Here is a 16351-nt window from a genome sequence, read left to right as displayed (position 1 = left end):
GGCTGCGTCATCGGGCGTTGAGCATCGCGCCTCAAATGACCCCCATTCAGGACTGAAAATGACCCAAATGTGCAATGTGGACTGAGTTTTGGAAGTGGCGATTTCTAAAATTAACTGTCACAATCATTTGTGACCCTGGACCACAAAACCAGTAGTAAGAGTCATCTTCTCAAAATTGAGATTTATACATCATCTGAAAGCTGCATTGATGTGTTTATATTTGTTAGGATAGGACAGTATTTGGAGAGATACAACTATTTGAAAATCTGGAATATGAGGGTGCATAATATTTAAATCTTTAAAGTTGACCAAATTATGTCCTCAGCAATGCATATTATTCATCAAAAATAAGTTTTTGATATATTAACAGTAGGAAATTTACTAAATTCTTCATACATGATCTTCACTTAATTTCCTAATGATTTTATGGCATAAAAGAAAAATCGATAGTTTTTACCCATACAATGTATTGCTGGCTATTGCTGCAAATATACCTGTGCTACTTATGACTGGTTTTGTGGTCCAGGGTCAAATTTCTATTTTGCCAGACAAGTAAACAATCATTGCTAGAAATTGCACCATACTCTTAGCCCATATACTGCATGCACAGTCTGTTCACATATGAAAGTCATGATGTAATATTTAGAGCATTTAATTCATAATCACTTGACTAGGTCTTAGCAACAAGAGTGACACTTTGAATATTACAAGAATTACTGAACAAAACAACAACCATTATTTTCACAAAATATAATATATTAATTTGCTCAATATATACAAATCCAGCAGAGGCTTTCTCAAAGTCAGGCTCCCCAGGAAGCACATTCCTTTCTTTTGCACAAGAGTCATTTAAAATTGTAATTTAAAATTGAATTAGCTTCATATCTAATGCATCACGTCAGATAAAATCAAAGCTTTTTCAGGTGAATGAATTGGCCTTTACAAAGGGCACTTTGGCTCCTCTGTCCACAGCAGCATTAGCTAATGGGTTGAAAGGCTCCTGCCAAGAGACATGACTCCACTTGAATTTACAAAACAGACAGTACGGGCTTCAAATAGAAACATAACCATTGATCACTGTAGGTCAACAGTGTTTGCAGAAGCAAGAATCTGATAAATCAGTTTGGAAACCACAAGTTTACCAGTGTGGTATAGGGCTTTGGCGGGAAGTGGTATATTTTATTTTTGACAGGAATGAAAACCAGTCTATGAGGGAAGTTGATTGTGCTCAGTGGATTATACTGTTGTTAAACAACATGCCAATTATAAAGCTGATGAGCAAAAAAAAAAAAAAAAAAAGAAAAAACTCACTAGACAAAAATGTGTGAAAATTACATGATTTAGGACTTGCATGCCATTGTAAAGTCTACCCCTCAGTCTTGATTTCATCACGGTTATATTCAATATGACATCTCAGTTACATTGTAAAAGCCTGCACATTGTTCATGCACACATATAAATATAGTTGTGAAATATATAGTATATATTCTGTTATAATCACTGAGAATGTACCCAAGCCGCACAATCCAGACATAGATGGTGTTTCTTCAAAGAAACACCCACCTCAACCATATTTATGCAAATGATCACCTCGGTACAAGTTAAATCTTGCATGTCACAGAGAGATAAATTTGCCTGGGAGGGATCATTGATTTAACATATTCTTGCCTCTCTTGTTGGTCGACTCACTAGCTGTTGAGCTACATCTACAAAATTCTCCATCTAGAAGCTTTCAGTGGAGACAATCGCCCCCTACTGGCAAACTTACTGTGAAATGAACTAAACCGGAAGATGCACTTGTGCTGTAATTAAAAGGTTTTGTATTCATGAGCCACTTAAGTTATAGTTACCTATCCCCTGCATTTGTTTGTGTTGATGCATGATGCTTGCTGAAGTTATGCATTTGCTAATTTGTGCAAAGGTGGAAACTATTTGAAGTGGAATGAGCATGAAACCACACATTTGGAACAAATGATTACACACACTTCCTTAATTAGAACAAGCTAACTCATAAGTTAAATCCTTCAAACCTTAAGAAAACAATTCACTTACAGCAAGGACAGAATGCCAGGGATGTCAGAGCCAAGCACATTCTTTATTAAGTGTACAAAAACAAATGAAAAACAAGGTAAGTGCAAAATATTTAGTGCCTTGATGTCAGAGACCTATAAGAAGCATAGCTTCGGCCATCTAGAAACCTACAGAAGAGGAAGGCACCAGATAGATGCTCGTCACAGTATTAAGAGTGAACTTTTTTTTTTTTTTCAAAACTGATAATGAGAGAGACAGAGAGAGTAAATGTACTATCACATGTGAATATACTGGTTTATGAAAGAGCTGATCGTACAGATATGAAGAGAAGTACAGGCATGTCTCATCCGACGTGACGGGCTGTAAATTCGAAAGGGGTCTCCGATGGTGTGACCAACCCTGTAAACGATATCTTGGAGAGAACACTTTCATACACATACACACTTTAGCCTAAAAACATGTCACAGAGAGCATGTAATCTGATTTGATAAAATGAAAAACCTTGGTGAATTTTACGTGATTGCGAGAGAGAGATTAACCTTTTTTTTCTTTTTCTTTTTTGGCAGAAGGCATGCACACACACACACAACGGATCACTATCTGTGAGATTATAAAGGTGCAGCATGAATTCTTGGAAAATTATCAGCTCCACAAAGGCTGAAGAAAGAGAGGGACTAGGAAGAAATCACATACTAAACTAACAAATTTATACTCTATGCCAAAACTTCCTGTGATGAAGGATCAAGGTGCTCCATTTCATGAACTCGAAGATCTAAATTTAAATTGAGAAGCTTCAAATCTTCTAAAGATCCTGAATGTGGAACCATGCGTCTAGACTAATCAACAAGAACTCGGCTGGAACGGAGTATAAATTAATCAAACCAGTGATGTTGTGCTAAATCTAAGTGTTCTACATGAGCGTCACGTGTAAGGAAGACCGATCGTGGATGTACCTGTGTAAAGGGGACAGGGATGGTGTGGCGGCCAAACAGCCAAGTGAACTAGCACCTAAAGCAGAGTGATCCATGACCTTAAGGCAGATACTAAGGCCTCTGAGCTCGTGTTGCCAGGCAAAAGGAAAAAAAGGCACCAGCTAAGAGAAAGCCGGGAGCCAGCAGGCCACTTTGGAACGTCTGGTCTCACACTGCCTGCTAAATCATCCCAAGCCATCCCTGTGCACACACTTAAGCTGCGAAACATACACGCAATCCACCTACACACATGCAAAAACACAACATCATCCTCAGCCAACCGAGGGCCGAAGCCCTTAGGAAAAATGTCTTCTCCTTCCTCCCCTCTCTTCTCCTCCTCGCTTTGCACTCACAGAATGGTACACTTTTTCTTTTTCTTCTCTCCATTCTTTTTACCCTGGTCGCTGGTGCTGGGCTTGTCCTCGGAGAAGCTAGTGAAGGTGGTATCTGCGTTAATCGGTTCCCTCAGGGCGAGGAACCAGCGGCCCTCGCTCAGGTAGGTCAAAGTACCCAAGTCCATCTCGACCTGGGTGCCCTCCTTGCCCTCTTTCTGCAGAGCCAGGATCTCCAGCAAATCCAAACCGGTCTGAACCGCTTCCACACCTGCCGAGCAGCCTAATGTGACGTGGGCACGGCTACCCGCTGGAAGAGCCTCTACACTGGGCAGGAGGGCCGGAGGGACCCCTTCTTTGTCCGCTCCCTCGGGCCACAGCTTCACCTGGGTTTCTGTCAAAGCCACACGGGCCCCAAACGTACGAGGGGTCACTATGAGAGCAGTGACGGAAAGCTCATAAGATTTGGTAAGGGATTCCTTGACCACCTGCAAGTCAAAATATGGTCAAATAAGTACTGTATTAATATTTGATAGCACTTTGTGATAAAGTTCCATTTGTTAGCATCAGTTAATGCATTTGGTTTCATGTACTACCAATACACTATTTCAGCAATCATTAATCTACATTTAACATACTTACACTTGTATACTGACACATTTACATGTTTTTTTTTATTGATTTGTTAATTACTTTTTTGTTGGATGACACTATTCATTTCTGCATTTTGTTTCAGTTCTCTTTATAATTAAAAAAAAAAAAAGTTATAATGGTATTTCTGCCTCTCCGTGCACTGTATACAAAGATAATTATTCTCTTGCCATTTCATTCATGCATATTTTATTTATTCATTTTAAATGTCATGCCAGCATCAAGGCAATCTCAGAATTAATTACACAAGGTATACAATTAACAAAAAGTTATAAGACGTTTCAGATGTACACTAGACAAATTAAAAAAAAAAAACAGATATATTTTAATAAATCCGTTAAATACCTCTGAATAAAACCATCGTCTATTTACATTAAAAAAGTACAAACTAATAAAATATCTATATTTATAAATTGTGCAAAAACTCATACTTCCTAATCTAAGTTCAAGTTAATTTCCATGTATAATAAATTAATCCGAATAAATTAACATTAATAACAAACAAGAATTAATTTAAGAAAAAGAAAGACTACTCCATCTTAACAGACTTTGTTGGCCTGTTTGGAGAGACCACTGTCCATATATTCACTCATGATTTTTGATTTGTAAATATATGGATGAGTATTTTGAACAGTTTAAAGTATTTTTTCTGTAAACATTGTGTGGAAACTTAAAGGCTGTCATTTGAAAATGACAACCTTTTCATTAAAACGGATTAATGCCATATTTGTTTACCTGTAGCTCTGCATACTCTTTAGCCCCCTCTGCTTTCCCATAATCACAGAACTTTGTAGTGCAGTGGAGTTGCAATGGATTCTGGAAATACTGCTCAAGATCCACTTCTTTCTCCGCCTCACCAGTAACTAGAACAAACAAAACCAAATCAGCACTACAAACACACCAACCACAAGTGTGTGTGTCGACACAGTCATTCGCTCACATTCACTGATGTGTTCTTTGAAGGCCTCCAAAGTGTCCAGTGTCTTGAGAAAGTCCATGGTTGCACATTTAATTCGTTCCTCTTCCTCTGGAAGCAGGAACCAGCCAAAGAAAAAAGGCAGCTCTGGCTCTTTCTGCTTAATCTCGGTCTCTTTCAGAGGCTCAGCTTTAACTCCATCAGCCTCTGGCTGTACCTTTTCCTCTCCTCCTTCGGTCTTTGTCTTCTCACCTTTATCAGATTCTTCGGGCTTGGCTTCATTCACAGCGGTGGGTTTGGACTCTGCCTCTTTCACAGCTTCTTCCTCCTGCTTCTCAGGCTCAGAATTCACTTGGACCGGTGGCTCCTCAGACTTCTTCTGTTCTGGCTCAGGGGGTTCCGCAGAAGACTCGGCAGCCGGGGTTTCCTCAGGAGATTTTTCCGGCGCCACCTCGGGTTCAGACGGTTTGGCAGGAGGCGCTTCAGAGTCCATCACTTTCTCCTTTTCTGGCAATTCCCCAGCAGAATGCTCCGTCTCGGGGGTCTTCTCGGATTCTGAAGGTGCCACCTCTTTGGACTCCACTTTCTCCTCTTGTTTCATCGCCACTTCCTGTGTCTCAGCAACAGCCTCTGGAACTTCCTGATTCTGTTCAGCGTCCATTGCTACACAGCAGGCTGTTTCTGATAAACAGAAAAGAGTGAGTGCGAATGTATTTTTTCAAAGAGATTACGCTGTACATGAGAGGAGTTGCATGAGAATGCTAATGTGAACAAGGGGTTAACAGGCAGCCCCAGGAACGCTTGGTAAAGATTAACAGAAACCATCCACCTGAACGTGGCAGTCATAACGACCACTTCTTCAGACCCTTCACAGCACGTAGGCTCTTGGAAACTTCAGTTTTACTACCCACAACTGCATATTTTAGTTCTGAAACCTCTGTACAGCGTCCAGCTCTCGTCCTTCTGAGCAAATCTGAAAATCACTGCTCCATTAAGACCAGTGCACATTCAAATTCATATGAAATAAAACACCACTGTGCATTTCTAGTGAAATCCGAGTAGGCATCAGACTGCCAATGCAAGAGCTGCTTTTCTTTCTGGCCTGTACATTACTCCTTTGCTTTTTATCCAGATTTCTCTTGGTCTACCGTCTTTTTCTCTTTAATGGAGGCCTGAAGTAAAACGTAGAAGCTCTGTATGCTGCACGTTTTTTTTTTTCTTTGTTTTTAAAGATACTCTGCACCATCACATCGCTGTCTACTAATGTCACGTGTCAGATTAATAAGCAGAAGTACAGCTGTAGCTCAGATATTAGGTTGTTAAGAGTCATCAGATGTCAAATGACTTTTTCGTTGTGAAACCACTTGACAGTCACCTTCTGGCCGAAAAAAAAACATCTGTTCCCCATTTTATAGAACAATGTAAATCTTTACAGCTTAATCAATGGACAAACCTTGATATCAGCCAAGCGACACAATTATCAAATGATGATGGGTTCAAAAAGCACCGCTTACCGCCACTAAATATTAACTTGGGTTTTACACAAACTAGTTTTAGGTTCATCCTGGACACGGCCCAGGTTCTGATGAAAGTGTGTGAAAAGCAGACGCAGGCCCCCGTTTTACAGGAGCTCTGCACTGAACCGTGAGGCACTAACACCTGCACATCATTAGGCCAGGGTTTTTTTTTTTTTTTTTTTTTGTGGATGTGTCTAATATCAAGTGTGCTGCCTGCTGAGGCAGCATTTCTCGGAAGCAAAGTCAGTTCTGCGTGTCTGATGCCCAATTGCGGTCTAGGTAGGCAGCTAACTGGATTTTGATACGCAGCCTTTGTGTGGCCAAATTAGATTCGGACACGCCACCTAATCTCTGGAAGACAAAGAAAACCCAAAACGCCCACATTCACTCAGACGTTAGCAACACATCAAGCAGAGGTCAGACACATATAACGTTAAGTGATTAAACGACGTTGCGCAAACGAATTTAGACAGCTTGATGGAAAAATTGTTAGCAGAAAAAACTACACTTAATTCAGTGAATGTCTAAATCTACAGCGACTCGTACATGAATACGAGCAAATGCGTGAGCTCAGTTAATCAGCGGTAACAATGCAAAGCCATGGTTTGGGGAGTGGCAGTGCCCAGCCATGCTGCATGCAGACAAAACAAATCAGCGTGGAGATGCCTAGCGCAGCTGGGATATAAAGCACATGCCAGAGGCACCATTTTTTTATGCGTTTCATCTAAAATCTTTGTTTTCGCTTAAAATTAGATATGCACAATCAAACTCAATGGTTGCAAATACGTTCTAGAAGATAAAGTAACAGACAGTGATCAGCGTAAAAGAAACTCACTTGATTACAACGTTGGCAGATGTATGAAAAGCTGTCACCGTTCTCCGAGGCTGAAGGTTCAAAGCGTCGTACAGCCAAATTGCACGTTTCTCCAGAGCGCTGCGCTGAAACCCCCGCCTAGCCGAGCACTGGCAATAATCAGGAAACAAAACGGAAACCACTGGCACTTCGGCACGCTCATGTGCACGCGGACGCGGAAGGGAGAGGCAGATATTAAACTGAACAGAGGCAGGTTTTGTGCGCGCTCCCGCTGCATCACTGTGCACGTCAGCGACCGGAATTTATTTTATTTTTAGGTTCGTCATACTACTCATCTTTATGTCTCGAATATCACGTGGTTTAATTACTCAGAACAGTTCAGTCTTAACTTTATTTCTTAACAATGACCAATGACAATGACTAACTGTAAATCCCCAATGTAAGCAGAGTGTGCGAATAGGTCGAAGGTCATCAGTGTTGGGAAGGTTATTTTGGAAGTATAATAGGTTACATATTACAAGTTACCCTATTTAAAATGTAATAAGTAGTGTAACTACATTTGATTACCTTTTAATAAATTTCTAACGAATGTTTTATTTAAATGTATTATTATTTTATTCGATTTTAAAGCACAGCCCACCACAAAATCAGACTTTAGCACCCCTTTTTACTTTGCATAGCTATGGTAGGAAACTAAAAAAAAATACTGTGTGTATATATATATATATATATATATATATATATATATAGTATGTATATATCATATGTAGGCTATGTATGTATGAATGAGTGTTTGTGTGAGTGTTAATGGAAACAGTACTGCATTATATCAGTTTTTGTCAATCACGTCAGTAAAAAAAGCATTAAAATACTTTTATTTATTTTATTTATCACTTAATGTTTTGAACATCCCAAATATATCATGAAAAATGTGTTTAATTAAAAAGTAATATAGATATATGGTGTTAAGCTAACCATAGCAGCGCGAAAAAAACATTTGTTGCAGAATTTTGCGAACCTTTGATACAAAGTCATTGTATATAGGCCTACTTTTAGAGCAAACATCACAAATTGTTACAATTTGCATAAAAGTCACTGATTAAGGACAGATTGGCAGTAGGCCATTACAGTAATGCTTGTCGACACCTATAGGTTTGATAGTATCTACTGCATAAAATATATATTGCAACAATCTTTGGATAAGACAAAAACATTTCTCAAGCTTTTCATGCATCACACAAGTATGGACTTGATTTCCAGCAGACTCAGTAAGGTCCTTGTAATCATGAGATTATGTCAGAATATATCATATTGAATACATGCTTTTCAAAATGATCAAAGTGTTCAATTCCTTTGTTTGTGTTTTAAAATGAAGTCTGTAAAGAATAAAAAAGGATCTGCAGGCACCACATGCTCTTTAAATGCATGTTTACATGCCAGTTATACAAAAGCATACCTGTAAAAATGAAAACAGCTGGAGTGTGCATGCTGTGTCTTGTTGTTATCCGTGAGGGACGTGTGAAATGTATGCAGGATTTCTGAGTGGTTATGCTGTCTGACATTGCACGGACAGGTTCTGCAGTTAAGAATCGCTGCTTCAGCTTATCACAGTGGAGCTCAGAACAAATGCAGGTTAGCTGTGACCGCTTTCTCACAAGCTTTTGTGGTGTGTGCATAAATAGCAGATATAACCCACACAAAAATACTCTCACACACAAACTGCCAGTAATGCGTAGTTAAGCATTCGGACAGGGCTTATACTTCTGTTTAGTTTTGTTGAGCACATAAAGTCAATATCAAATTTATATAAAATTAGAGGTACAAATTCATTTGAATGAATTTCAGTTCAAACCTCTATGGTTGGATTATGAATTAAAAGAGTATTTCTCTATGTCAACAGAAGGTCACAGTATGTGTGGGTCTATTGGAAAACATTAACAGCATCTGGGCAACATCACTTAGACACTGCATCACAAATATAGCACATGATTTGTTATACCTCTGAAACTGTGGCATGTTTAATTATGTAAAACTATGCAAAAATATTTTTACCCATATGGTAATAAGCCCAGAAAAGGAAGTAATAAAGTCATCCTTCACCAATAACACTGACTGCAATCCAACACAATGTTCCTCAGATAAACTTTATTCCACAAGTGGGGATGCATTAGTTCTGACTTGTCTTGTGGGTGGATGGAAGTTGATTGCTGCCATTTTATTCAGAGGGGTTTCTCATTTTACTGAGTCACTCTGTGTCTTGCTTCACGCAGAGCCTGCAGGGTGCCAAAATTGATTATGGTAAAACAAATAATATCAGGGTAATATGAAGAAATATAATATCAGAAGAATGGAATGATCTAGAATCAGATACGAGAATACGAGATAACTGATCAATGAATGCATGTAAAAATTACAATTATCAGTTCATGTTAGGACAAAACAACTCCTATTTACAAATATTAAGTAACTCTTCTTATGCAAGTTCAGGGTTTGTTACAAAATAACAGTTCTGTAATGTCAACTCTCTGAGGCTTTGGCATGGTGATGAACATGAAAATGGTAACGTGTTTGGTCTTGGCAGAATAGATCTGCTACGGCAAAAGTACAGAGACTTGCTACTGCCGATGCATCCACAAACATGCTGCCTTGAACATGTAAGAAATACTGCTGCTGCACATATAACATACATGAAATAATCCCCATATATCACACATGAATCACCCCGTAGCAGATCTATACAGGTGGAGCTGGGGAAGGTGAAGGGTTTCTGAAGCACGCTTTAAATGCTACAAGCATAAACCAAGTATTTGAATGTTGAGCAGCAGCTCATTGGCTCAAAAAATAACCAATCAGCTGCGCCATGTCATAATGATGTCATTATGTCTGAGTGAATCTGACTGCGCCATCTAGAGTTTCATGACAGAACTTTGGATATGTGTCTTAGCTTCCACAATCAATCTCCACATGTAATATTTAACATGCACTAGGAGCAGGAATTTGGTCCAATGAGTTTTCACTGTTGGCAGAGCTACGGGGTGTGACAATGCAGAAAAAAATGCACAGTTCTTTATATAAATTCGTATTTATATTATATCCAATTTTATTTGTGTAAGTAACATAATGCAATATGTACTATATAGCAAATAACAACTGCTTAATTTTTTATTTTGCCGACTTTTATATAAAAGTGGATATATAAATATTTAAAACTTCATCGGCATACATACAGTATACTTGTTTAGAGTGATATTTATATATAGCATATCTCAACTGCGTGATTGCTTGCATCGGCCCAAAATGTAAACTATATATTTGCTCAGTTTTAGTCTGTGTGATGGAGAGACTTTGAAAATGTCAACCATCACAGCTTTCACTGTTAATGTTGGTGCAAATGTTTTGGCTTATTCATTCTCTTTTTAATTGTATTTAGTTACAAATTTGTTTCTAAACCATGTATATAATAAGAGTCGAAAGGCAAAAGTTGTTTATATATATAAAAAAAAAACTTTTTGGGTATGTTCTAATTTGGGAAAAACTGAAAAAAAAAGTGCATTTAAGATGGCCGCCACTAGAAGTTGGGGGTGGACAGATAGAGAGATTGGACAAGATTGTTGTGCTGTGTAGCAAAGGAAACTCCAGCCTCGATGATGTAGAGGGGAGTTGGTACTGTTTTTAGTACTTGCAATTCTAGTTTTAGACTGCTTTTATTACAATCTTTGTTTTAAGATCTTATACTGTACCTATTTATTAAGGTATTATAAACATTAGCATCATTAATTTCTGTAAAGCTACTAAAGGCACAGTGTGTATAGTGAAAAGCACCCTTGTGCAAAATTTCTGGTTGCGTGTATTCCTATTGAAATGACTGGATAAATATTTGCAGAACAATAGTAAATATGAGTATACCTTTAGTCAAACAAACAACAATTGTGATCATCTGTGATATAAAACATATTGTGTATTACTTAGAATTTCACATATTTTAGTGTAGTTTGAATGGGACTATAGAAAAGGCCACAGGCGAGATGGATGAGGGAGAGAGTGAGAGAGCAGGATAGGAATGTCTGTGTTGACCTTCTGGATGGCTTCGCTGGCAGAGTCGTCCTGCAGCAGTTTTGCCCGGTCCAGTGCCCTCCCAAAGTGTAACACACACAGGCCTTGTGGTTACCCAGCTTCACTCTGTCAGAGAGAAAGAAAGAGGATGTAAAATGATCTAATTGTATGGCGTGGCATGGATCAAATATACATAACGACCACATTAACTCCTATTGATTCGAAGCAATGTGGGAAATTTGATTATTCATGGTCAGAGAGTCTGTTAAGCTTCCTGGGCAATGTAGTTTGGACTCACATTCTGCTTGCCTGCCATTTTTAATTGCAGATGTCATCCGCAGCCATGAGTGAGCGGGAACCAGTCTCGTGCTTTCTCTAACCCGCTATATACTAGAGACAACTTCTCCTCCCAGCTATGCAAACACACACAGAACAAAATTAAATGAATATAACCATAGATTTCTCTGTGTACATCAACACCAAAGTCAATATTAATCAAAGGCAAATGCACTTACACTTCAAGAGCTTGTTGAAACTTTCCAATCCGTGCGTACACATGGCCAATGTTGACCAGAGCCCAGAGACCAGATTTAATGTCCATCAGGTTGCTACGAAACGAAGCACAAACCAAACACACCGGATGAGTTCTAGTTTATTAACTAACCAAGAAAAACAGAAAGGTAGCTTTCCCGCTCTCATGGTCGCCTACCATTTTTTGGCCAGCTCCAGATCCTTCTCATGATGATGCAGAGCTTTGTCCATATTCCCAAGATTCATCAGTGTATTGCCTACATAGAACATAAGAGAAGCTTTTAACATAGAATTTCATATTTCTCATTCTTGTACTATTGATATTATATGACTACCAATGCAGCTGTGGAGGTTCCCAAGCACTTTTCTCTCATTGGGCAGCACTTCCTCAGACCATTCCTTCACCACCTTCATGAGCTCACTGGCCTACTTCATATATGTGTTGCCTGAACTCAAGGTTGTAAATTGAAGAGATAATACTCAAAAATAGCCAATAGCACACAAAACATTATCTGAAAATGATGTAGAGTAGTGCTTGCCCATCCAAAGGTCCTGTGATGCCGGAGCATTGATAAGACATTATTGGGTTATGAGGTTTCTCCTTCAGTATGGGTCTATAGAATTTTCTCACCCGTCTTGTTGTCCGTCGGGCAAAAATCTTAAGTCTAAAGTCTCACAGTCACTTTCCAACCAAATTCGGGTAACCAAACTTGAACCTGTTGCAAAATCTGACCAGGAAAATCTTTCACCCTCATCCTAAATTCCAAAACACCTAGATTCCTACCGAAAGGACTGGTTTTGACCATGGAAATTGGCAGGACAATGGTAAATGTGACCACAGCTTTAGAAAAGTAATAGCACATCTCTTCTCAGCAAGTCAGAAATGATCTATCACTCAGGTCCATGACACAAATGGTACACAGTTACGTGCCAAAGTTTAATAATTAGGATTAGGGTTCTGTTCATATGCCATCCCCCGCAAGCACTATTATGTATTTAAATAATCAGATGGGTGTATTATGTTTAAATAAACTATTTTACTATTTTCTTCTTTGATAATAATAATTGTTGTAACTAATGGCTGCCTTCATAGGAATAAACTACATTTTAAAATATTTTTATATAGAAATGAGTTGCTTAAATTGTAACATTTTTTTAGTTTTTACAGTATTTTTTTATTAAATAAATGCATCCGTGATGAGCAGAAGAGACTTCTTTTAAATATATAAAGAAATTGTAACTCCCGAACATTTGAACGACAGTGTATGCTGCTGTAGCCAGAGCGTCGTCTGTGTGTCCAGATATGAGATACATCACAATCAGATTTTGCACATGCTCTCCAGTTTGTATCCTACCTTTTAGAAGATCTGTAGAGGAGCAGATTGCGAAACTCCATAGAATACGCACAGATGCAATCTGACATTTGAAAAGGTCTACAAAAAACAAAAGCAACAACAAACCAACCCTAAAACACACACCCTCATCTTGTAGAAGTTTCTCTAAGTATTCTCTGTCACAGTATAGCTCTCCCTGAAGTTCCTTGGCTGTTTTTTTTATGTTTGTCCATCTTCTGGCCATGCTTTTTGGATTCCATCTTATGAGAATGATTCAAATGCTTGGAACAAACCTTTGAATAATCAAACAAATATGTGTTTACTGCTGAATTGAACATAAATGGAAAGCATTCACAGTGGCAGGGTGAGCAAGAGATCGAGAAGATAATATAGCCAGCACACCCCATTAGATTTGTGGAAGAAAGACAAGTCTCCTATATTTTCCAGCTTCACAGAGGAAGGACCTTTGGGTTCGGGTGAGAGATGTGGGTAACTGAGGTCTGTTTGCGGTGTAACCAAAATATGAGCTCCACATTTCTCATCATGTTGTGTCTTGGGACTTACCGCCCACTGAGTTGTCGATTGCCTCTTGAGCTTTCTGGATTCCAAGCCTGAACTCCTGCAGCTCTGGATGCAGCTTATTGCTTCTGTGATAGTAAACCAATGCAAACTCAAAATCACCCATAGTGTAGAGAGCTTCTGCTTTGTGATACAGACCCTGCAGGAGACATGATGGAGACCGAAGGAGAATCATATGTTATCTGCTAAAAAGAAGTTTATCATAAAGCAGTTACAGTAACTAAAGAGGAACATACAAGCAGTTACAGTAACCTAGAGGAACATACAATGGCACCAAACGTTCCATTGTTTTCACTGACACTACATGTAAAGTGAAGTTGTGACATTTGCTAACCCATACTTGGAATTGGTGCTCTGCATTTAACCCATCCAAGTGCACACACACAGCAGTGAGAATGAGCTGAACTTTTCCATGACATAATTGATTGAGATGCACCTGTATATGCAACAGCGGAAGTTGTGGCCTAATGGTTAGAGAGTTCGACTCCTAACCCTAAGGTTGTGGGTTCGACTGCTGTGTGTGTGCACTTTTGATGGGTTAAATGGAGAGCACAAATTCTAAGTATGGGTCACCATACTTGGCTGTATGTCACGTCACTTCCACTTTATATATTCCATTTAGAAACTAAACATAACTGCTTATTAATTTAAAGTGTTATATATATATATATATATATATATATATATATATATATATATATAATACCTCCAAAAAGTATTTGGATACTGAAGCCACACTTAAAAAAGTTCATTGCATTGCCTTACATACAAAATACCAAGCCAAGTGTTAATCTGAACAGGTTAATGTTACTTTTCCCAGAACTAACCTCTCTAGTTTGCAACTACTTTAGGGTGACTTCAGTGGATGGTCAAGTTTCACTAGTTTAACCTGTCCTTTTTGTCTTAAAACTTTAAGTCTTACTTTTAAACAGAACATTTTATTAATTCAATGTTATTTTGTAAAATTCAAAAGCGTGTTGTGACATAAATGTCACTTGGTTTAATATTTCTTTATCGAATGCAATAATACTAATCAAATTTTAAGTGTGCCACAAGTGTCAACATACTTTCTGGGGCAACTTAGTGCCCTACTTTTGCAAGAATCATGTGATAAGGTTTCATATTATGGAAGTACGCCCCCTTCAGGACAAGTGAACATACAAAGCTGAACCTGCTGGGATCTTATTATCGATCGAGGAGATAAGACTGAATTGAGCAGCACAGATGAACACAGCTTGAAGAAGTCTTTGTCATCTTTCAGCGTGCTCTCTGCTTCCACAAGTTTCAAATAACACCTGAATCTGGCAACCAGACAGTTTTTATCATCAAGCTGTAAACTTAAAGCCTGATGGGCAGCCAAGAAGACTCTTATAAAGTGTGAAATAAAGCACTGTTTAATGTTAGAAATTTCAAACGTACCACTCTCCCTTCTGGAACAGCTGCTCACCTTCAGCTGCATAGGTGCTAAATGGACTCTTCGGCCCTTGTCCTTCCTCGCTATCGGACATTTTATGCGTATTTATACAAAATATGTACTAGAAGAGACAGAGAAGTTAAGAATTTGGTGAAGGGGAAACAGAAAGAGGCTTACTTTATTTACATGGCTTTTTAAAAACTGTCCATAGTCAAGACTGTTCCAGCGGAGTGAGCAAAGTCAGCATGGACATGGTCTTCTGAATACACTGAAGATCTTTTAAGATGAGCAATATGAACGTATTCCAGACAAATGCTTCAATTGCACAGATTCCTAACTGGGTACACGGCCAGGTCAAAAGACAGCAAGAGTATGCCGGAGCACAACAAATCTTCAGCCATCCAATGTCAAGGAACATTTAGGTAAAACGGTAAACACGGCTCACTGATCATGCCTGCAATTTACATAGATCCATATTGTACACACTGTGGAGTCAATGCCATCAAACCCACAAATACCCAGTTCAATCAGCTCCTCTGACATTCACTCCTTCCAGAGGCTCTTTCATTCGGAAGTTAACAAGAGTGCTGGCCAAACATGGTCTCTCCCTGGGTTTAACCTTTAAGAGTGTAGATCCTAGTGTATTGAAAGATCATCCATCCATCCATCCATCCAAGGCTCACATCCAGCGAATTTACAATAAATATACATATCAAAAAAGAGTGTATTTCAGTTAAAAAAAAAATTAAACAGTCATAAACTATAAACACAAAGAAACACTTTACATTCCAGTAAAATGTACAATGCAGCAAGGGGTCGAATGGCAACATTGACGAATGAATCTTACAGAGAGGGAACATGGTCAACAGGTGCGAGAACTCGCTCTCTCTGAACCTCTGTATGCAGTAGTCAAACAATCCACTCGCTTGACGAAACCCAGAACCAGAGCTTTTCTTACGGTGACATTTGGCATGATGTGCTGCATTCACAAAATCTTTAAAATGGTTTGCAATGTCGCATAAATATAATATCTGTGTGAATTCTGACTGTACATGTTTAAACAATCTATACGGCACTAGCAGTGACGATTTCCTGTATGAACCCGTGTTTTTTTTTCTGACGTGCTTTGGATTTGGATCTCTAATGTGCTGGGAGAGGGGCTGTTTATGGGCAGATAGGAAGTGAGATTAAAGTATTTAGAGTGAGCC

General features: G+C 38.8%; 1 protein-coding gene and 1 pseudogene across 2 annotated transcripts; both read right to left on the bottom strand.

The window, feature by feature from the left end:
• Nucleotides 1-2076: 2076 nt before the first annotated feature.
• Nucleotides 2077-7486, bottom strand: LOC132144065 (2',3'-cyclic-nucleotide 3'-phosphodiesterase-like). 2 transcript variants are annotated; one of them, XM_059554797.1, is made up of 4 exons: nt 7254-7486; nt 4926-5582; nt 4721-4848; nt 2077-3822 (listed from the first exon to the last, which is right to left on the bottom strand). In XM_059554797.1, the coding sequence occupies exons 2-4, from the start codon at nt 5560-5562 to the stop codon at nt 3352-3354; spliced, it is 1236 nt and encodes a 411-aa protein (XP_059410780.1). In that variant the 5' UTR covers nt 5563-5582; nt 7254-7486; the 3' UTR covers nt 2077-3351. The 2 variants fall into 2 exon arrangements, with proteins under 2 accessions (XP_059410780.1, XP_059410789.1); XM_059554806.1 differs by lacking the exon at nt 7254-7486 and adding an exon at nt 6355-6511.
• A 779-nt stretch (nt 7487-8265) lies between these two features.
• On the bottom strand, nt 8266-15237 carry LOC132123499 (outer dynein arm-docking complex subunit 4-like; annotated as a pseudogene).
• Nucleotides 15238-16351: the final 1114 nt, after the last annotated feature.

Source organism: Carassius carassius, chromosome 1 (assembly GCF_963082965.1).
Source record: "Carassius carassius chromosome 1, fCarCar2.1, whole genome shotgun sequence".
NCBI lineage: Eukaryota > Metazoa > Chordata > Actinopteri > Cypriniformes > Cyprinidae > Carassius > Carassius carassius.
This window is presented reverse-complemented; position numbering and strand designations above follow the sequence as displayed.